The 22,825-nt window shown below is 48.2% G+C and overlaps 1 protein-coding gene and 1 long non-coding RNA gene across 2 annotated transcripts; both read left to right on the top strand.

The window, feature by feature from the left end:
* Positions 1–5,457: 5,457 nt before the first annotated feature.
* On the top strand, positions 5,458–6,852 carry LOC132448121 (uncharacterized). The gene is made up of 3 exons (XR_009523315.1): positions 5,458–5,852; positions 6,120–6,481; positions 6,536–6,852. It is a non-coding gene; the product is annotated as an uncharacterized LOC132448121 (long non-coding RNA).
* Positions 6,853–10,978: 4,126 nt separating this feature from the next.
* nme9 (NME/NM23 family member 9) lies at positions 10,979–22,310 on the top strand. The gene is made up of 17 exons (XM_060039270.1): positions 10,979–11,117; positions 11,229–11,286; positions 11,452–11,555; positions 12,041–12,112; positions 12,293–12,409; positions 13,494–13,596; positions 13,814–13,896; positions 15,782–15,880; positions 17,448–17,605; positions 17,974–18,167; positions 18,555–18,699; positions 18,781–18,888; positions 19,487–19,638; positions 19,991–20,135; positions 20,859–21,109; positions 21,200–21,847; positions 22,123–22,310. The coding sequence occupies exons 1-17, from the start codon at positions 11,085–11,087 to the stop codon at positions 22,182–22,184; spliced, it is 2,532 nt and encodes an 843-aa protein (XP_059895253.1). The 5' UTR covers positions 10,979–11,084; the 3' UTR covers positions 22,185–22,310.
* Positions 22,311–22,825: the final 515 nt, after the last annotated feature.

Raw genomic sequence — 22,825 nt, 5'->3', positions numbered from 1 at the left:
CTGTATAACCGTTGCCACTTTACTTAATAAATCCAAGGTCCTCGTGCCGATAGACTTTATTACCTCTCCGTCTCATTTTATCTGGTCCAGTAGCTAGACAGACCGTTTTTCCCAACAAGACCTTTTCCACGATGGCTGTCATTTTGGTAGTATATACACTGATGCACACATGCATGTTAGCAAAATAATCTAAAGGCAACACTTATAGAAAAGGGCAATCGCAAAAATTCAAGATTCATTTTTCAAGGTAGGTGTTGCTTTAATAGTGTACTCTGTTGGGACTGAGTTAAAAGGAATGATTGGGGAAAAAAAAAGTTCTATTCACATTTTGACCAGCTCAAAGGCCTTCTGGTTAGACTGTCAAACCTGAGATTGAGAGGTTGTGCCCTGTTGTCATAATAAAGACTGTTAAAAATGGTAGCCAATGCCTCCCCTACTTATTTTTTTATTCACATTTGCAACTGCACAGTTCTGTGCAAGTGAACCCCAATCTAAAACATTTGCACTCTGATTTGCAGCCACTTGGCTAGTCGTTCACAACTTTGTGCAACTGGTGCATTTGCTGTCCAAAATAACCCCCATTGTTCACCAAGCTTTTTCCATCCCCAGTCAGCAGTACTCTGCTTCTGGCTGACACTGGGTTGCTTGACCCCATATGCAGCCTACCTGATATGCAGCACGTTTAGTGTGTTGAAGCATAGCTGCTCTTGTTGGAAGAAGGGCCTCATATGGCCTCTGCTTTCGGGCAAACATGTCAAGTCTAGCCTCATCTACACTAACAGCTGTGCTTGATCGATCATACAGCAGGACCACAAGGAGGTATATTTTGGTATACTTTTAGTATGTTATTCAGCACACCAAATATACAAAATCTTTTGCATACATTTTTTGGGGGTTAAGCCCTTTTTTTTCCATAGATTGACTCACCTATTCCTTAAAGGTCCCATGACATGAAAATCTCAATTTATGAGGTTTTCTAACATAAATATGAGTTCCCCTAGCCTGCCTATGGTCCCCCAGTGGCTAAAACTTGCGTTTGGTGTAAAACGAGCACTAGCTGTTCTGCTCGCCTTTGAAAAAACGGAGGCTCAAGAGCGCTGATTTGGAAATCTGTGCTCATGACGTCATGAGGAATCTCAGCTCCTCCCCTTACTCTGCCTGGCCCGCCCAGAGACGTTGGCCCGCCAATGAGACTCGACCGTGCGAGCGCCACATGTGTGTGCATGTGTGTGTGTGTGTGAATACACACACTGTAACGCGTTTCTTGTCGGTTCTTTGACGTGTCTTGTATTTCCACAACGAGACTGTCGTGGGGGTTATCTAAGCCATGGTTGAGAAGGAATTGGGGGAAAGGAACTTTGGTTTGACTCGCTGAAGTACATGAACTGCGACATGCCGCCGGTTGCCGCGAGGCACCATCGCCCGGCAGCGGGCAGCCGGCCGCAGGCAGCGCGCGGTTCAGTCGACTTCAGGTTGATGTGGAAGAACCAGAGACGTCGCAGAACCCGACAAAGTCGTTTGTGATTCATAATATCGTCTGGAGGCGCACACAATATGTTAATATGATATAGATATCTATGTATTATATGATATTATTTAGATATAGAGCTCCAGGACTGTAACGCAAGTGTTGTACACTTCCTTGTTATTTGGATAACCGTTCTGCTGTTGGTGTGATGGCGCATAACACGTCTGGTATTTCTACAACGAGACTCGTATTGGGGGTTATCTCAGCCAAGGTTGAGAATGAATTGGGGGGAAGGAACTTTGGCTTTGACTCCCTCAAGAACATGAACCACGACATGGAGGAGAAAGGGATTGTTGGCGGCGAATGTCTCCCGCTTGAGCCCCGCTGAGGGACCACCGCCGGAGGCGGAGGTGCATAAGCGCTGCCCGGTAAAGATCCCTTTCTCCTCCTTGTCGTGGTTCATGTTCTTGAGGGAGTCAAAGCCAAAGTTCCTTCCCCCAATTCATTCTCAACCTTGGCTGAGATAACCCCCAATACGAGTCTCGTTGTAGAAATACCAGATACAAGAGTCCGACGTCACACCAACAGCAGAACGGTTATCCAAATAACAAGGAAGTGTACAACACTTGCGTTACAGTCCTGGAGCTCTATATCTAAATAATATCATATACATAGATATCTATATCATATAACATATTGTGTGCGCCTCCAGACGATATTATGAATCACAAACGACTTTGTCGGGTTCTGCGACGTCTCTGGTTCTTCCACTTTCACATCAACCTGAAGTCGACTGAACCGCGCGCTGCCTGCTGCCGGCTGCCCGCTGCCGGGCGATGGTGCCTCGCGGCAACCGGCGGCATGTCGCAGTTCATGTACTTCAGCGAGTCAAATCAAAGTTCCTTTCCCCCAATTCCTTCTCAACCATGGCTCAGATAACCCCCACGACAGTCTCGTTGTGGAAATACAAGACACGTCAAAGAACCGACAAGAAACACTTGCGTTACAGTGTGTGTATTCACATTGATGTGGACGTTGAAGAACCAGGAACGTCGGAGAACCCAACGCGGTCGTTTGAGATTCATAATATCGGCTCACACAGCTTTTGGCCGTGATAATATATATTATATGATATAGATATCTGTGTAGGCTATATGATAATATTTAGATATAGAGCTCCAGGACTCCCGTGTGTTCTAGAATATTTACAGAACACGGCTAAAGGCTGTGTGCGGCTCGCCATTGCGATACATCCACTGTAAACAGAGCGCATGGTGGCTGCAAGCTGCTCAGGGCCACACCCCCACCCTCCTCCTTGACACGCCCACCGAAACAGCGCATTTGGGGGAAGCTCAATGTGCGACTGGCTCGGAGTGGCTGTAACTCTGCACCACGGCTGAATTTAGGGAACGTCTTTGAATACTGTGTTAGTTGCCCACTAATACCTATATTAAAGAATACATAAAATAGCATGTCATGGGACCTTTAACACATTACATTGACCTCTGACAGAAATGGTGGCCATCTTTGAAATGGTCGTCATCTTTAATTTTTGAGAAGCACACACCTTTTTCCATGAGAATGTTCTTTGAAGAATATTTGTACCAAATGTGATAGCATCACCATTTGAAGAATTAATGTAAGGATTCAAGAGAAATGGCAGCCATCTTGAAAAATGGTTGTCATCTAGAATTTTTGAGGGACAATCACCGTTTTTTTTTCCAAAACATTCTTAAGCGAGTATTTTCACTAAATGTTATGCCAAAATCACTGTTTGAACGATTTACATAACGTGCATTTGACTGAAATAGCGGCCATCTTGAAAAAATGGCTGCCATGTTGGATTTTTGGTGGCCAACGCCTTTTTCCCAAAAAGTGACCGTCGCTCACAAAGTTTCGCTGCGAATTTTTCTGTTCGCTTTGGTCGCTCAAGTCGCTCATGACGTACAATTCAATTATGCAGACGCATTTAAAGGAGCCGTATGCGTTTAGTAGGCCCTACAGACAGCCATATCAAATAGTGAACTCTCCCATACACCTTGGCCATATTGCCGAGACGGTTTTTCTTGTTCGATAAAGTGCTTCGACAACAAGTAGGACAGGGATTCCCCCCAATATAAAAAAAATCCTAAAATGTAGGCTAATTACAACCGAGAACAAAAAACCCTGCGTGCTGTAGTAGTTGAAATATGTTTCACTGATCTGGATCTGCAAATCATGATCTGCACTCATTCGTCGCATTCAAAACAAATAGTCATTGTCGCACATGGCTAATTTGCATACGTGCACAGGACTGGTTGGCTCTGTCACGTTAAAATTGTACCGGGGGCGAAAATTGTACCGGCCTACGTCATCGTTTGTTTACATCCTGACAACCTGCCCGGCAACAGACGACGCGATGCAGAAAACATGTTTCCAAACAACGAAATTACATAATACAGATAGCGGATCGCTATCTGTATTATGATAGATAGCGATAACACTTGTTTTTACTTTATATTTGTATTGTATTTAATTGTTTAATCGAAACAATAAAAAAATGTGCCCGCAAAACGGGCGATCGCGTCAAATGACAAATGTTTGACCCGCGAAACGGGCGATCGCGTCAAATGACTTAGGAGGGTTCTTGAAACATAATACAGATAACGGATCGCTAGATAACACTTGTTTTTACTTTATATTTGTATTGTATTGAATTGTTTAATCGAATTTAGCTAGTAAACTGAGTGTTTTAAGCAGGTTTCATAGTCTAGAATGTTCAAGAACCTTCCTACGTGATTTGACGCGTCATTTGACGCGATCGCCCGTTTTGCGGGCACATTTTTTTATTTTTTCGATTAAACAATTCAATACAATACAAATATAAAGTAAAAACAAGTGTTATCGCTATCTATCATAATACAGATAGCGATCCGCTATCTGTATTATGTTATTTCGTCGTTTGGAAACATGTTTTCTGCATCGCGTCGTCTGTTGCCGGGCAGGTTGTCAGGATGTAAACAAACGATGACGTAGGCCGGTAAAATTTTCGCCCCCGGTACAATTTTAACGTGACAGCTCCGCAAGGCAAATAATGGAACATATCTATGTATCTAGGCCTTTCTGTCTATCTATCTATCAACGCGTGTCTAGTTTTAATGTGATGTATTGTGTGTATGTCCAGTCAGACTTGTTCTGTGTGGTCTTGTAGGCTACTGTCCTGTGTGGGCCGAACCACCTAAATGGATTCCCGACGATTTGTGTCGTTTGGTATTAATAAAGACTTGACTAGGCTATCTATCTATCTAGACTATTTAATTAACAATTATTCACCTCAGGCTCCGTGAATAGTGGGGAATAGAGGGATAAAAGACAAGAGATATATCCCTTGTCATTTATCCCTCGTCTTGTCGATTAGTTTGTTTATGTGACGATTTCAATTTTTTTTTTGGTTTTGTTTAAAGCATGCTACACGCGATTGGTTGGTTAGATTGGTGGCATGTAGAGCAAATTAAAATGATTCCCGCTTAAATACGAACGTTCTAGATGTAGCCTATAAATACTCCCGCTTATCATCACTTGATATCCAAACCACTATGGCGTTTCGATCTCTGAACTGAAAAAGGGTGGGTTCGTACAACACCGGGTGCCCAGTTACAGCCGCGATTAATACTTCAGCCGACATTTTGTTCAGTGAGTGAATAAAGTTAGGTAGGAACCAAAGTGCCTGCCGATGTTCCCTGGGATCCACGCAAGCGAAGAGCGTCTACATTCCGATTGGCTGTCAGTGTTTGGCCGCTGAAGGGAATAATAGTCATTTGCATAAAGTTAAAAAGTTTTCAACTTCTTTTTGACGCTCTGGTCGCTCAACTTTGGCCGCTGGTAGCTTTGGTCGCTTTGGTCGCTCTTGCCCATAGAAAGTGAATGACTTCCGGCGATTTGGTCGCTCAATTCGCTTCTGGTGTGGACGTACAGTTACTGTACGTATGTATGTGGACGTACAGTTACTGTACGTCCACACCAGAAGCGAATTGAGCGACCAAATCGCCGGAAGTCATTCAATCTCTATGGGCAAGAGCGACCAAAGTTGAGCGACCAGAGCGTCCAAAAAAAGTTGAAAACTTTTTAACTTTATGCAAATTACTATGACGCGCTTCAGCGGCCAAACACTGACAGCCAATCGGAATGTAGACGCTCTTCGCTTGCGTGGATCCCAGGGAACACCGGCAGGCACTTTGGTTCCTACCTACCTTTATTCACTCACTGAACAAAATGTCGGCTGAAGTATTAATCGCGGCTGTAACTGGGCCCCCGGTGTTGTACGACCCAACCCTTTTTCAGTTCAGAGATCGAAACGCCAAGGCTCTGGCCTGGGCGGAGGTGTCACGCGTGGTTGGTTGGTCTGGTGAGTGAGTTAATGAAACGTTTGAGATTATTGTAAAATAGGCGCCATACATGCCTGCTAACCGAGATCCTAGCATACTAATCTTCCTTGCTCTGAATGGGACGATATCGTTTTCAAATATCGAAAATACATACGTTGTGCAAAGGAATAATACGTTGTGCAAAGGAATAATGCACGCATAATAATGCAAATTAATAATGCACGGAACAAACGTGTCACTTCAATGCGTTTTAATTGAGGATAGGCAGCTGACAAATGACCATTTAGCTTTTATCCAAAGCAACTTACAATAAGTCATTTGACATAAGAAGTGAAACAATATATTGCTGTAAGTGACATATATAATGATAATGACAGCTGTGTTTTCTGTTTTGTGTTCAATAGTTAATGAGTGCATCAAGAAATGGAAGGGTCTGAGGGACACCTACAGGAAGAATAGGAAAAAGGAAAAGGAAAGGAGGAGGAGTGGTGCAGGGGCAGGTGGAGGGAAGCCATGGAAGTATGCCCGCATAATGGCCTTCATAGATCCATTCATGGAAGACCGCCATAGCCAGACCAACATGGCAGGGCCAGTGAGTGAGAGTGAGGAGGACACAGACCAGGCAGCACCAGGGAGAGCAACGATCGAGGTCCAGGAGGCACCGGTAGATAATCAGGCAGCACCAGGGAGAGCACCGGTCGAGGACCAGGAGGCACCAGGGAGAGCACAGGCCGCTGACCAGCTAGCACCACAGGCCGAGGAGCAGGCAGCAGGAAAGAGCAGGAGAAAGACAGGACGAGGCAGAGACCAGACTCGTGATGCTCTTGATGCGGAGAGGCTCATCACAGCTATAGAGGCTGTTAGCAATCGAGTAGTGAGTCAGAGTCATCCAGAGGACTCTGACTCACTATTCTTTCGAAGCCTCCAAGAGGATTTCAAAAAGTTGTCTCTTAAGACTAGAGGGTCTAAAGTTCGAAATGTACAGGATGGTGTACGAGGCCAAGTGTCGTGAGGTTGACATGTGGGATGAGGGGAACGGGGTGCAGCTGACAACATTGTGAGGGGTGTTATAGTAAGCTTATCAGCACTTACCCTCGCAGTGCTGTCAGCTGCACCTTGTTCTTCTCCCTCACATGCCATTTATATATACACACACACACACACACACACTTCAATTTTACAACGTTCTTTTGATGTTCTCTTTCACATGTACACAAGTTTGTTTCTTTGTTTGTTAAGTTCCCACATGTGCACTTTTATCAGCATTTGCTGATTTGTTAAATTGAATAAATATTTCCAAAAACAAGCTGTTGTGTTTATTATTTTAAAATCTACAATGTTATTGTAAAATATAGGCCTATGCATTGAGGACATTAAATGACTGCAACTACCATGGTTTATAATGTAGTATGAAATGTGTAGGAGCCATCTATGTTCACCCTTTAGTTTAGTTATTTTAGCCACTTGGGGGAGTATTGCATTGACTGTTGCATCACTGGGATCACTGGGAATTATGTATATACAGGTGAGATGATCAAACATATAGGATAGCTACCACATAATGTATTATTTATTGCAGAAATGGAAGTCATGCTCTTTATTGTATTTGGGTGGCTCTTAAAAGAGCCGTTTTAAATGAATACTCAAAACACCTGCCAGCCAACAGCTCCCTCATTGGAGAAGTAGGAGACATACGCCTCCCTGACACGGAGGGCCTCCCGTGTGGCGTTGTTGCTGCCTGCTCTGTGAATACACTAGGCCAGCAGCTTCACAGTTTGCAGATGGTCCTGGTCGTGGTTGTGTTGTTGGCCTGGTGGTTTTCCTGATGAAGTTGTGCAGGATACAGGTCGCTTTCACACAGGCATCCACATTGCTAGGGCTGACCCCAATAACTCCTCTGTACATACGCCACTGGGAGGTGAGAATACCAAAGGTATTCTCAACGATCAGCCTAGCATGGGACAACCTGAAGTTGAAAGCCCTGCGGCTGCCATACAGGTGGGTCCCCGGAAAAGGCCGCATGAGGGCACGGCGCAGCGGAAAGGCCTCATCTGCCACGAAGACAAATGGCTGCGGTCCCAAATGATCAGCACCTGGTAGCAGAGCATCTTCTGGTATGCCAAGTGTGCCGTCCTGCAGAGCCTGGCCAAAGATGGAATTGGCCAGGACACCACCATCACTGGTCCTCCCGTAGCTGCCCACATCCACCACACGAAAGCAGTACTGTGAATCCACCACTGCCAGGAGCACGATGGAGTAGGTTCCCTTGTAGTTGTAGTATAGGGACCCTGAGTTGTTTGGGGCCCTGATAACTACATGTTTCCCGTCGATTGATCCAAGGCAGTTAGGGAAGGCCCATTGGCGTCAGTTTGGTTTGAAATGTGCTGGGGACAGAGACGCATTCGGAAGTGCATTTTTAGAAGTGCTGGGTACAATGAGGATGAACTCCTTTTTCTCTCTTTAGTGCCGGTAATGAAAGGTTCTGAAAGACGGCATAATCATGTAGCTAATTACTAAGGAATAAAATGTATACAAAATCTGTCTGGCACGTTTTATGAAGAAAACATTTTCAAAAAGCATGGAACCGGCCCTCGTCCAATCTCAGCTCCTGCACCAGCCGATGGAACTCGCCGTGCTGAAGACGACCTTGAAGGATCTCGTGGACCCAAATCCTCCTCCTCCTCCGGCGTCTTCGCAGGTACAGGAAAGCAGCAGCACCAATAGCGACGATATCTTGTGCATCCATAGTGGTTTGGATTTGAAGTGATGATAAGCGGGAGTATTTATACATCTAGGAACGTTCGTATTTAAGCGGGAATCATTTTCATTTGCTCTCCATGCCACCAATCTAACCAACCAATCGCGTGTAGCATGCTTTAAACAAAACCAAAAAAGTTTTTGAAATCGTCACATAAACAAACTAATCGACAAGACGAGGGATAAATGACAAGGGATATATCTCTTGTCTTTTATCCCTCTATTCCCCACTATTCACGGAGCCTGAGGTGAATAATTGTTCATTAAATAGTCTAGATAGATAGATAGCCTAGTCAAGTCTTTATTAATACCAAACGACACAAATCGTCGGGAATCCATTTAGGTGGTTCGGCCCACACAGGACAGTAGCCTACAAGACCACACAGAACAAGTCTGACTGGACAAACACACAATACATCACATTAAAACTAGACACGCGTTGATAGATAGATAGACAGATAGGCCTAGATAGATAGATATGTTCCATTATTTGCCTTGCGGAGCCAACCAGTCCTGTGCACGTATGCAAATTAGCCATGTGCGCCAAATACAATTTCTATTTGTTTTGAGTGCGACGAATGAGTGCAGGGCCCCGTTTCCCGATATCGATGGATCTTCGCTCGTAAGATCATTCTCTCGATGGATCTTTCGAACCATCGATAATTTCTTTGGAGCATTTCCGAAACTCCTCTTAACGTGAACGCGCATTCGCTGCACTCACGACGATCGTAGGATTGTACCTGTCCACTGACATGGTGCTGAAACGGGCTATGACGCAGGGGGAGACGCAGGAATGTCGGAGGAAAATGGGGTTAAAAAGGGTTAAAATATCTCCCCATCAAGGCCAACCGCAGAGTAGCCTACGAAAAGAATAGATTGCAATAATATGAATGCTAAAGATATTAAAACAAAGCCCAGGCCGACATATATATCAGTCCTAATCCTGAGCGCACGATCGGGAGGTGGAAGTTGCGCTGCCTTCACAAGTCCAGCGGAGGGCTCCAGTTTTCGCCGGCCAAGTCATGCGCTGTGATATGTGTGGGTGGTTTATATTTATATATTCTCAGTTTCTCACCACATAACTCCAGAGCCATAAGTTACACACCATGTTAGACACACGCTCAGGCAGCCTGCAAACCTACACCGTATACAGAGAAACTGAGACACACACACAAAAAGATGCGCGTGCACACACACACTATCAAGGCTTCTCACAATTGTATCCAACAACCGAATATAAACTATTTTATGTTATTTGTCCTTTGCTCAAAATTACTTTAATTGTCCAATTAGTTCTCCCTTTCCGGGGAAAGATGTAATGAGGATACAATACCTGTGGAGTTTGGAGGAGCACTTCATTGAAATGCATGTGGAGGAATAGCATACATTTTACCAGACCTATTTCACAATCAAATAGAAAGCTCTCCCGGGCTGAGCCAGAGTAAAGATGTTCAGATCCAAGCGGGAATAGGCAGCATCATAGGTTCTAGATGCTATAATAGTCTCCATATCATTCCTAACTCAGATTACAGGCTGCCAACATAATTGCGGTAGACTGCCTGTGAAAGTTACAAATAAATGTATTTGACCGAATGGAGTCCAGGGGATTTAAACTCAGGCCAGATACTAATAAAAGGCTGGTGCATTTTTCCTGAATCCTTCCCGTAGCTTATCATATTTCTTAAACGCTAAATAATAACAACTATAATTATAATCGACATAATGTCCAAGTCATCCTCATCAGAAGTTCGGCAGGCTGTATGGAAAGTCATGATATGTAATTCCCATCCTGAAAAGACCCTAAGAAAGGTAGCTATCCTGATTTAAGTGCATTTATTTTCTCAGGGCAGGGGAATATATGGTCCACTTTGTCTAGACCAGGGGTCACCAACCTTTTTTAACCTGAGAGCAACTTCATGGGTACTGAGTCATACGAAGGGCACCCAGTTTGATACACTCTTCTGAAATTACACATTTGCTCAGTTTGCCTTTTGTTATATATTGTTAATATTTATTAATGATACTCATCTATGTGAAGACACTGATCATGTTAATGATTTCTCCCAATAATTATCAACAATGACTTAAAATAGCTGTGCTATTTTCAGAACAGGCCTGCGGGCGCCTCATATGGTCACCGTGTTGGTGACCCCTGGTCTAGACTATGTCCTTTGTTATGGGATTTTGATATAAGATTTCCCATTTTCTGAAATACTAAACACAATTTCCATAAGCACTACACGTTTTCTAGGCTCCTCGATTGAGTCGCCGGTAAATAAGGGGCTCGATCTTTTACTCCGTGAATAAATGTCTGCTCGTCCATCAGCGCCCTCTAGGGATGGAATGGACCCCTGACAGAGGAGGAAACCTCATTGCTTGGCAACAGAATACCAACAAGGGCTTGTGACCCTGGATCATTTGTATTTGCATCCTCCCTTTGGGGGACTGATAGAAGGCAGTCATTTCACTCAGATTTAATTTGATGTGCTTTTCAAATGGCAGCCAAAAAGAAAGAAGTGAGCCTCCAGGTTGGTTAAACAACCCGCTTAGATTTTAGCGTTGATTGAATTCTTTTTCCCTCTGTCGGTTTTATAGAGCTAAATGTGTCCTACTTATCCATTGTTCCATGTCCCTCTCAGACATCCATCACAATCCAAGAGCAATGGGATGAAATGCTTGCGACAAAAGGTTTAACAGGTAGGAACAAGTTTACTATCTAAGGACTATCGACAACACTGAACTGCAGAGGACTGTACGCATTAGCGTTAATTAAAGCGCTGCTGCCCCCCTCTGGCACTGATGCGAGCTGCAGCACAATGTTGTTTTAAAATCTGACGCTTCCTCTGGTATTTCCCCGTGTAGTGATCGATGTGTACCAGCAGTGGTGTGGTCCCTGCAAAGCCGTGGTCAGCCTCCTGCGGAAGATCAAGAACGAGCTGGGCGAAGACCTGCTGCATTTTGCCACAGTAAGACACTGGCTTGGAAGGGGATGTTGTGGTAGAAAGAGATGAACATTGTAAAAGTATATGCAGCATGCCTGACCCCGCTGTGGGGGGGGCGACCCCGGTGTGAGGGGGATGACCCCGGTGTGGGGGGGGTGACCCCGGTGTGGGGGGTGACCCCGGTGCGGGGGGGTGACCCCGAGGCGGAGGGTGACCCAGTGTGGGGGGGAACCCCGGTGCGTTGGAGGGGGGGTTGACCCTGTCCCCCCCTCTCCCGTGTGGGGGGGGTCTGGCACCTGCTGGCTGACTGAATCACCCAAGGGTGCTGCACTCTGTGGGGGAGTCTGAGAGAGGGGTCACTCTCAGCATGTACAGCGCTGCGGGGGTTTTGAAAAGCACAATATGAGTAATTTTTATTATCATATTATATGTGTGTGTGTGTGTGTGTTTGTGCGTGTGCATGCATGCATGCGTGTGTGTGTATGTGTGTGTGTGTTTGTGCTCTGCAGGCCGAGGCAGACAGTATGGAGGCTCTGGAGAAGTACCGGGGGCGTTGTGAGCCCACCTTCCTGTTCTTCGGGGTACGCGTGCGTGTGTGCGTGCGTGTGTATGTGTTGGTCCACTTAGCTCTGTAGTGCAGAGCGTCAATGAGTGTCCATTTTTGGTCCTGTAGTGCCGTTAGCACGAAACTAACCCTGGCTGTCGTTAGCACCAGAGCTAACCCTGGTTGTTGTTAGCACGCTAACCCTGGCTGTGGGTAGGGGGGCCAGCTGGTGGGGGTCCTACGGGGAGCCAATGCGCCCCTGCTGCAGAGGAGGGTGCTGGAGGAGCTGGCCAAGGAGAAACTGGTGATGGAGCAAGGAGGGGCGAGGAGGACGGTGGGGAGACACACACACACACACACATACACAACCACACACACTGAAGTACACACACTGTGGCAACCCGCTCCTTGAATGAGCCGGGTTCCACGTACAAATCACGCTTGGCAGCAAGGGTTTAAGTCGATCACGGCATTTATTGCGTACATCTGAGACAAGCAAAGTAAACGCGGTCTCTAGGGCCTCCGTGGGCCTCTAGTCTCTCGCGGACCAGAGCGCTACCTTCTTCCTTGCTCCCGTGTCCCTAATGTCAGTCCTCCTGCTCCTTTTAAAGCGTCTCCCTGGCTGTCCAGCCAGGTGTCTCTCATACCGCTGATTGGGGTTTGGCAGGTGCTCTCCGTCGCCGGCTGGTGGGTGACGGTAGTATAGGCCATCAAGGACCAACCCTCGGGCTGGTCCGGGCCGAGGTTTAAGTGGCGGGATGCCACAACACGCACTGAAGCACGCACGCACGCACACACACACACACACACTGAAGTACACACACAGACACACACACTGAAGCGCACACGCACGCACACACACTGAAGCACACACACACGCACTGAAACGCACACGCATGCACACACACACTGATGTGCGCACACACACACACGCACTGAAACGCACACGCATGCACACACACACTGAAATGCACACGCACAGAAGTGCATACACACACATTCACAGACACACACTGAAACACACACACACACATACACACACACACACACACTCACACTGAAACGCACACACACACACACACACACTGAAACGCACACACACACTGAAATGCACACACGCACACTGAAACGCACACACACACACACACACACACATTGAAACACAGACACACACACTTAGACGCACACTCACACACACACACACAAACACACTGAAACCCACACACGTACACACACACACTGAAACTCATACAAACACATAAACACACACACTGAAATGCACACACACACACAAACACTGAAACGCACACATACACTGAAACGCACACACACACACACAAACCCACTGAAACGCACACACAAACACACACACACACACACCAGGAAGAGCATACTAAGGCTTTAATCATTGTCTCCAGGTAGAAGATGACGGTCTGGTGGAGGAGGAGGAGGAGGAGGAGGAGGAGGAGGAGGAGGAACACGGGGACGGCATCAAGCTCCTCCATGATGAAAGCATGCTCGGTAAGAAGGGACAAAACAACCTCCTCTATTCTCTGAGTGTCCGTCTGGGTAGAAGCTGCCTTAGCTGATGCTGATTAGATTGGATTTTACCTTATGTGTCTATTGATCATCATCATCATCATCCTTCCTCATTCTCCTCCTCGTCCTCCTGATGGTCATTGTATATTTTCTGACATATGAGTAGTTTAGGTTGACGGATCTGCTCCCTCTCCCTTAGTCCCTCCCAGCGAGGGCTTCACCCTGGCCATCCTCAAACCAGATGCAGTTGCTACCGGCAATGCAGAGGAGATCATTACGAAGGTAAACAAAGAGGAGCCTCTTCATCTCTCACCCCCCCCTCCCACCCTGTTTCAATGTGTGTCTCTGTCTCTCTGTCCTTCTCTCTGTCTGTCTCACTGCCTGTCTCTCTGTCTCTCTCTCTCTCTCGCTCTCTGCCTGTCTCTTTCTGTCTCTCTCTCTGTCTCTCTCTCTCTCTGTCTGCCTGTCTCTGTCTCTCAGTCTGTCTGTCTGTCTGTCTGTCTGCCTGTCTCTTTGTTCATGCTGTCTGTCTGCCTGTCTCTCTGCCTGTATGTATGTCTCTCTACTAGGGCTGTAACGATACACAAATTCACGATTCGGTTTGTATCACGATTTTTGACCCACGGTTCGATACATCCCACGATTCTTTTAAATTTAAAAAGCATTTTATTTAAACAACACTTAAATACCAATTATCCAATTGTTAATTGTTACCACCAATTATTAATTGGTGGTGTCCAAACAAAGTAATATATATATAACCCTATATATATATATATATATATATATATATATATATATATGTATGTATATATGTATAATATATAAATAGTATTATGTCTTTCTGTCCATTCTGATCCGTTCCCCCCGACCCCAACGTGTCCAGGAACGCAGCAAAAGTTGATCGATGACGCTCTCCCATTGACTCCCAGCAAAAGTACATGCTTACGTCACCATGTACCGGAAGTAAAAGAAAGCCGCGGAGAGAATCCCAACGAGCCGTTTCTAGGCAGCTCGGTAAAAGTGATTTGCGGTAGTAATTTACTCCCCCTTGCGGGAATTTTCTGGTATTGTAACTTTGCCAACCATTTATATACCCCAAAACATATGTAAAGCGCAATAGGAGAAGGAAAAAACGGAAAAGCATAATAGGCCCCCTTTAATGTAACATTTAATAACAAATAATTTGGAACACTGAACAGATTTGAACCGAAAGAATACTATTAAAGTATAGCTAAATTAATAAAGAAATAACCAAAGATTGCAGTTGGAGGATGCTTTTTGCTGGTAGGCATAATAGGGCCCCTTTAACTGTTTGGTTGGTTTATTCAAATATCCTTATTAGCGCTTCTTATTAGGCTATGTAGCTTAAATAATGACATAATCAGGCCGTATAGAATGCAACATGTTTAATAGCCTAACTTTCAATAGATGAGGAAAAACATGAACGTCGCAATAACGAGGCATAGTGTTACGAGTAGCATATGTGTGTGCGGGAGAATGGCAGTGTGCGTATGCGTGTGTGAGTGACGTCAGCGAGTGAGTGGACGAGCGAGGAGAGCGAGCGGTAGCGCGTGTGTCTAGTGAAGAAGCGAACGAGTCCGGTAGAATAAAGTACCCATCCTGTCAATAATCGGTGGCCGCTTCATTCCGACCTATAAGCAGACAAACTGCCAGTCAAATCACACAAAACAATAGAGACAGGATCACACAGGCAATTTTTTTCGCGCTTGGCCCACTCTGGATAAATGTCGTTCATATCGCATATGAGGACTTCGACGGCTGTGGAGAAATGCAATCCTCCGTAGCCACGGAGAGCTGTGATCACAGAGAGGCCATCTCGTCACATATTTACGGCATCGATAGGAGGGTGCGCTGTCAGCAGACTATTATTTAGACAAATTATTAGCAAATTTCAATCGGACAATTTGACCGAAGAGTTAGAAAGGGCATATCGCGCTTCTGCCTTCTCACACCGCGAGACAGGTTCGTGGCTTTGAGTATCGCGATTTTCGGTTTGATACGCGTATCGTTACAGCCCTACTCTCTACTCATGCTGTGTGTCTGCCTGTCGCTCTACTCATGCTGTCTCTCTGCTCATGCTGTCTGTCTGCTCATGCTGTCTGTCTGCCTGTCTCTTTCTTATGCTGTGTGTTGTTCTCTGTAGATCCGAGACGCTGGCTTCCAGATCCTGGCCCAGGAGGAGCGAGCGCTGGGCGAGCAGGTGGTGCAGGAGCTATATCGCCCCCAGGAGGCAGAGGTGTGTGTGTGCGTGTGTTTGTGTGTGTGTGTGTGTGTGTGTGTGTGTGTGTGTGTGTGTGTGTGTGTGTGTGTGTGTGTGTGTGTGTGTGTGTGTGTGTGTGTGTGTGTGTGTGTGTGTGTGTGTGTGTGTGTGTGTGTGTGTGTGTGTGTTTGTGTGAATGTTTGCGTGTGTGTGAGAGAGAGAGAGAGAGAGAGAGAGAGAGAGAGAGAGAGAGAGAGAGAGAGAGAGAGAGAGAGAGAGAGAGAGAGAGAGAGAGAGAGAGAGAGAGAGAGAGAGAGAGAGAGAGAGAGAGAGAGATAGAGAGAGGGAGGGACAATGAAGAGTGCCACATGGTCAAACGAACAAAAACATTTCCTAGTTTCTAGATCATGCCACTTGGCTGCACTGTAGACACACACACACACACACACACACACACACACACACACACACACACACACACACACACACACACACACACACACACACACACACACACACACACACACACACACACACACACACACACAGTTCTTGGTGAAGGGACAGACCTGCTGTTTGCTGCTGACCATGAAAAGTTTAAAACGCTGCACTTTTCCCTCTTTTGTTGCAAAATCTCCCAAATCACTGAAGCTTCTCTGCTGCGGGCTGAGAGATAGCTGCTTTGTAAGCAGCTTATATTGGCGCTCCCCATGTGTTCATTAGGAGAGGAAATTATTAGAGATTAAGAAATATCAAATAGGTGATCAAATGTTGCAGCATTCAGGTCTGCATTCATATTTGGGTTTTTATGTGTCAAGCAGGGGATCCAACTCTTCTCCTTGATGGACTTAACAGGAGATTCAGTTCCATGATAATAAGGAGCAGGTAAGGGTTAGACGGTACAGAGACCGGTCATTAAGGAGCAGGTAGGGGTTAGACAGTAAAGAGACAGGTCATTAAGCTGCAGGTAGGGGTTAGACAGTACAGACACAGGTCATTAGACAGGTCATTAAGGAGCAGGTAGAGGTTAGACAGTACAGAGACAGGTCATTAAGGAGCAGGTAGAGGTTAGACAGTACAAAGACAGGTCATTAAGGAGCAGGTAGAGGTTAGACAGTACAGAGACAGGTCATTAAGGAGCAGGTAGAGGTTAGACAGTACAGAGACAGGTCATTAAGGAGCAGGTAGAGGTTAGACAGTACAAAGACAGGTCATTAAGGAGCAGGTAGAGGTTAGACAGTACAAAGACAGGTCATTAAGGAGCAGGTAGAGGTTAGACAGTACAGAGACAGGTCATTAAGGAGCAGGTAGAGGTTAGACAGTACAGAGACAGGTCATTAAGGAGCAGGTAGAGGTTAGACAGTACAAAGACAGGTCATTAAGGAGCAGGTAGAGGTTAGACAGTACAGAGACAGGTCATTAAGGAGCAGGTAGGGGTTCGACAGTATAAGGATGCTTTACCTTACCCCTATACTCCACTATCCGGCCCTCTATGTCTTCCTCGCTAAGTATCTCTGTGTTTTGTGTGTATTTATTAACGGGGTAATTAACATATGTGTGTGTATTGTGCGTGTATTTTTTGTGTATTTTGTGTATGCTGTGGCTTCAGCCATACTTCGAGGAGTTGGTGCGGTTCATGTCCAGTGGCCCCTCCCACATCCTGGTGCTGTCTCGGGCGGGACCGGGGCCAGCAAACGTGGTCCAGGCCTGGCTGGACTTCATGGGGCCCACTGACGTAGAGGAAGCCAAAAGGGACAAACCACACAGGTTATTTTTCCATCTCCCTCGCAGCCGGCAGGCCCTCTGATGCCAGCAGGCATTTACTATCACCATGATGAGCTGAAGCATACACACTCAACATTTAGCTTTAGATTCACCATACCTCTTCATGTAGATCTACACTACATTCACACCACATGGACAGCGAGCAGACAGACTCACAGCCCACAGGAAACAGACTGAAACCTACGTCTTAGGAGGGAACAGCGCTGACTGTGTCGTCCTCAGACCCACACGAGGGCCGGGCACCACACACACACACACACACACATGGCGGCCCCCCGGTCCTGTTCCTCTCCTTCTTCTGAGCTCTGTGGCCTCCTGTAGAGACACCATCTGCCCCCCCTCCCCCTCAGCTTGCGGGCGAGGTACGGCACGCGGACGCCGCTCAACGCTGTGCACGGCAGCACGGACCGCCTCCAGGCCGGCAGGGAGCTGGCCCTCCTCCTCCCCCACTTCAGCCTGGCCGGGGCGGGGCAGGAAGGGCAGGAAGGGCGCGGGGAGCGGACGCTGGCAGTGCTCCGCCCCGCCGCCGCCAGGGACCGCAGAGGTGAGGCCAACAAACACTCAGCAGGGGGAAGGAGTCATGTAATCACAAACATACGCACACACACACACACACACACACACACACACACACACACATACACAGGCACACACACACGCACATGCACACACGAACACGCACTACACGTAAACATACACACACACACATACACACTACACATCAACATACACACATACACACATGCACACGCACACATACACACGCACACATAACATAGTTTACACGTGTGTCTCTGTTTTTTTTGCTCCACTTGAATGTTTGCACTGTGGTCATCATTTAAGATGCAGCCAGACGAAATATATAGTATAATATATGCACAATATCTGTAATATCTCTAATGAATGAGCTGATGAGAAGAGGTCTCTGTAGAAGAGCTCCTGTCCCGGGTCGGTGCTGCAGGCTTCAGGGTGGCCCTGCGGAGGGAGCTGACCATGACAGAGGACCAGGTGAGACTGTTCTACTGTCACCATGCCGACGAGGAGCCCTACCCCACCCTGCAGATCAGCATGACCAGGTGACTCCCCGCCCCCGCCCCTCCCCAACCTCCCGACCAAGCCCCCAGAGGAGGTCCTAACGCCTGTGTGTGTGTCTGCAGCGGGCCGGCCCTTGCCCTGGTCCTGGTCCGAGACCACGCCATCCAGACCTGGAGGGCCCTCCTGGGACCGGCGGACCTCACCCAGGCCAGGAAGGAGGACCCAAACTGGTGAGGGGGCCCCTGTAGGGTCAGGGAGGCTCTCAGTGGTGAAGGGGCCACTGTAGGCTCAGAGAGGCTCTCAGTGGTGAAGGGGCCCCTGTAGGCTTAGAGAGGCTCTCAGTGGTGAAGGGGCCACTGTAGGGTCAAAGAGACACTGTGTCTATCAGGAGGAGTTCTGGGACCTGGGGAGAGTACCTCCTGTCCAGCCCACAAATACCCACAGCTGGAGCACCTGGGAGGTAAAGGCGCCCTTGAATTCTCTGGGGGGATGAAAATACGTTGAAACCTTACACTGAATCAAACCCCAGGCACAACGGTATGAATCTAGATCGCGGTTTCCCCTTTTTCTGCACATGTTTGTGATCATGGTGTTCGGGGGAGGCCTGGAGGCAGCAATCAACGACTCATGTTCTGACTGTCATTTGGTTCCGCCGTCTCGAACCAAGCATAATCCTCTCCTAGATCTCTCTTCTAGCTCCCCCCTGAGATGCCAGCCCCCCCTGAGATCCCCCCCCCACCCCACCCCACCCCCCGAGATGCCCCCCCCTCCTGAGATGTCTTTACGGACGTGGTTCATGTCGTCTTGTTTCCACCACCCCATCCCCAGCCTCAGAGCGCTGTTCGCTGTGGAGACGGAGCCGCTGAACCAGCTGCACGGCAGTGCCAGCGCAGACGAGGCCCAAAGGGAGATCGACCTGCTGTTCCCCGTCCAGCGCACCCTGGCCCTCATCACGCCGGGCGCCCTGCAGCAGCACAGAGGTCAGCCCCCCCCCTGCTCCTTATCCACCCTGTGATCTGCAGTGGCCGCGTAGACACAGTGTGTCATGTCTTCACTCCCTCAACCTTCTTACCTTGATGTACAAAGTCAAGAAGGTCAAGTAAATGCAAATTTCGTTTTGGGTTTTCTATAATTATATATTTACATTCATTCGGTTTTCTGTCAAGCTGATCATTTGCAATACAATCATTTCCCCATAATCAATACGTCATCTGAATCCCGCTCGGATCTAGTAACTGTGGAGCCTGAAACTCAATCATTTCATTAAATCACCAGCGACTCCTCGTTAATATCTGACCAATAACGAGTGGATTTGCTCTCCTTGACCCCCAGAGGAGATCCTGGAGGATGTCAGGGCCGCAGGGTTCTCTGTGGTCCGGGAGAAGGAGGCGGTCCTGAGCAGGGAGGAGGCAGAGGACTGGTACAAGGAGCAGCGGGGCCAGCCGGCCTTCACCCCGCTCCTGGAGGTCCTGTGTGGGTGAGAGTCCGTCCATCCTCAACGGCCCCCTCAAGCTCAACTAGGAGGTCTGCTCAGTCTGCCAGTGCCGGCTGGCCATCTTTTGACACTTAATCTCGGCATCTTAAAGCCATTTTGTGGGGCCGCCTCAGGAAGTGGGCGGGTGAGGTTCTTCATCTTCATACGTTTCTAAACGGAGACCTCACCTCATTCGGCCTCGGACCTGGTGCTTTGTGCATCTTGGTCAAGGAACCTGCGTTACTGAAGTTAAATCCCTCACTCATTATGGTAACTCTGTTTCCTGATCTCTGCTGAGCTATCACATATCTGCCAAGTGCTAATCAACTAACAAATGGGAAATACATTGATACAATCAAATAGTTCTCCTACTTTGTAGGCTGCAGGGAAATGTACAGCATTCTACAGGGATAACACTCGAACCCTAGAGGACCTTACTGTTTAGTAAGTTACCACTAGAGGACCTTAGGGTTTAGTAAGTTACCACTAGAGGACCATACTGTTTAGTAAGTTACCACTAGAGGACCTTAGGGTTTAGTAAGTTGCCACTAGAGACCCTTAGTGTTTATTAAGTTACCACCAGAGAACCTTGGGGTTTAGTAAGTTACTAGTGGCACTTAGTGTTTACTCAGTGATGTATTTAAATGTTTATTGGCGACACAAATTCAACTTGGCTCGACGATGGGGGTGAGTCAGCATGTTTGACCCTTTCACTGCCTGGCTCAGGGGCCCCTGTCTGCTGCTGGTGCTCACCAAGGAGAATGCCGTGGAGGAGTGGATGGCCCTGATGGGCCCTTTGGACCCGGTGGAGGCCAGGGAGTCGGCCCCCGGCTCCCTGAGGGCCCGCTTCTCCTCTGACCTCATCCACACCGCCGTGCATGGCTCCTCCAGCGAGCAGCACGCCGAAGAGCACATCCTCCGCCTGTTGGGAGACCTCTCCTCAGACCCGGGGCTCTCTGGACCTGCTGACCCCCCAGGTAGACCTGCTGACCCCCCCCCCCCCCCCCCCGAGGTGATGGATATTCCTATGTGACATGAATAAAGTATGATTTATATTTCTCTTCTAGAAGAAGCAGAGGAGCCGGTAACAGAGGCAGAGGGGAGTGTCTCAGGGTCAGGTGCTGAGGTCCCCCCCTCAGGGGCCCCTGATCAGCAGTGTGCCGAGGGCCACCCTTCAGGGACCCCTGATCAGCAGTGTGCCAAGGGCCCCCCCTCAGGGGCCCCTGATCAGCAGGGTGCCGAGGGCCCCCCCTCAGGGGCCCCTGATCAGCAGGGTCCCGAGGGCCCCCCCTCAGGGGCCCCTGATCAGCAGTGTGCCGAGGGCCACCCTTCAGGGACCCCTGATCAGCAGTGTGCCAAGGGCCCCCCCTCAGGGGCCCCTGATCAGCAGGGTCCCGAGGGCCCCCCCTCAGGGGCCCCTGATCAGCAGGGTGCCGAGGGCCCCCCCTCAGGGGCCCCTGATCAGCAGGGTCCCGAGGGCCCCCCCTCAGGGGCCCCTGATCAGCAGGGTGCCGAGGGCCCCCCATCAGGGGCCCCTGATCAGCAGGGAGCCGAGGGCCCCCCCTCAGGGGCCCCTGATCAGCAGTGTGCCGAGGGCTACCCTTCAGGGGCCCCTGATCAGCATGGGGCTAAGGGGGGGCATGTCCCGGGGTCTGGCCCCCCCCCAGGGCCCCCTAACCAGCAGGGGGCTGAGGGCCCTGCCCAGCAGGAGACCGGTGAACAGGTTTTATTGTCTGTAGGGTTCAATATATCCTGCTGAACTACAGCTCATCTTAAAGCAGTATCTCACCTATTCTGGAAATTTGGCTTAAAATGGATTGCTGCAGAAGACAGTTCAAAATGTGTATCCCTTTATGTAGTTTGTAAGATTGAGGACCAATATAAATGCATATCATATAATACTGATCGGAGAAACATTGCTGTAAGACACAACATATGAATTTGAATAGATGAGATAAAGCGAAAAGGCTCCAACTCCTGTCCTCTCCAGGTGATGAGCCAGGGGTCCATGAAGCCCAGCAGCAGAACCAGGAGCAGTGTTTTAACAGCTGAGGCAGGTGGCTCAGGAAGTAGAGCGGGTTAGCTGGTAACCAGAAGGTTGCTAGTTTGATCCCCGGCTCCTCCTCACTGAGTGCCGAGGTGTCCCTGAGCGGGACACCTCACCCTGATTACGAGCTGGCTGTCGCCCTGTGTGGTTGACACCATCGGTGTGAATGTGTGTATGGATGTGTGAATGTGAGGCAATATTGTAAAGCGCTTTGAGTGGCCACTGGTTAGAAAAGCGCTATAGAAATGCTGTCCATTCACCATTAATGGAGCAACGTCCCACTCTAATAAAATTTACAATTTTTCAACGCTGCAGTCTTCAGTTCCTCTTCAGGGAACTCCATCCCCTCCCCCCCCCCCACCTGGGGGGTTCCCTGCCTGGCTGGCTTTGGGGTCTGGTTCTGTGCTGGCTGGGGTGGGGGTGGGGGAGACCAGATGGAGTAGAGAAGGGCAGCCAGTCCTCAGCTGCCCAGTTAGACCAGCCCAAGCAAGCCCTGATGGTGGAGTTTGTGGACTGAGGTCGTCAGTTTAAAATAGGGGTCCTCAGAAGAACTGAAACCTCTTCACATAAATGCATCACACCAATTACTGAGGTTTGCTTCCAAAACCTGGTGTCCTCCAACTCCATTAACTGGACTATTAACTAC

The sequence above is a fragment of the Gadus macrocephalus genome, chromosome 20 (assembly GCF_031168955.1).
Source record: "Gadus macrocephalus chromosome 20, ASM3116895v1".
In the NCBI taxonomy this organism is placed as follows: domain Eukaryota; kingdom Metazoa; phylum Chordata; class Actinopteri; order Gadiformes; family Gadidae; genus Gadus; species Gadus macrocephalus.
Note: the sequence above shows the minus strand (reverse complement) of the source record. Positions and strands in the feature narration are given on the sequence as shown.

Excerpts from the sequence above, each read along its gene's own strand:
- nme9 (XM_060039270.1), top strand. The coding sequence starts at position 11,085 with ATGGCAGCCAAAAAGAAAGAAGTGAGCCTCCAG. Across the intron at positions 13,597-13,813 it reads CCATGATGAAAGCATGCTCG|TCCCTCCCAGCGAGGGCTTC; the intron begins GTAAGAAGGGAC and ends CCTCTCCCTTAG. Across the intron at positions 15,881-17,447 it reads CCCAGGAGGCAGAGGTGTGT|CCATACTTCGAGGAGTTGGT; the intron begins GTGTGCGTGTGT and ends CTGTGGCTTCAG.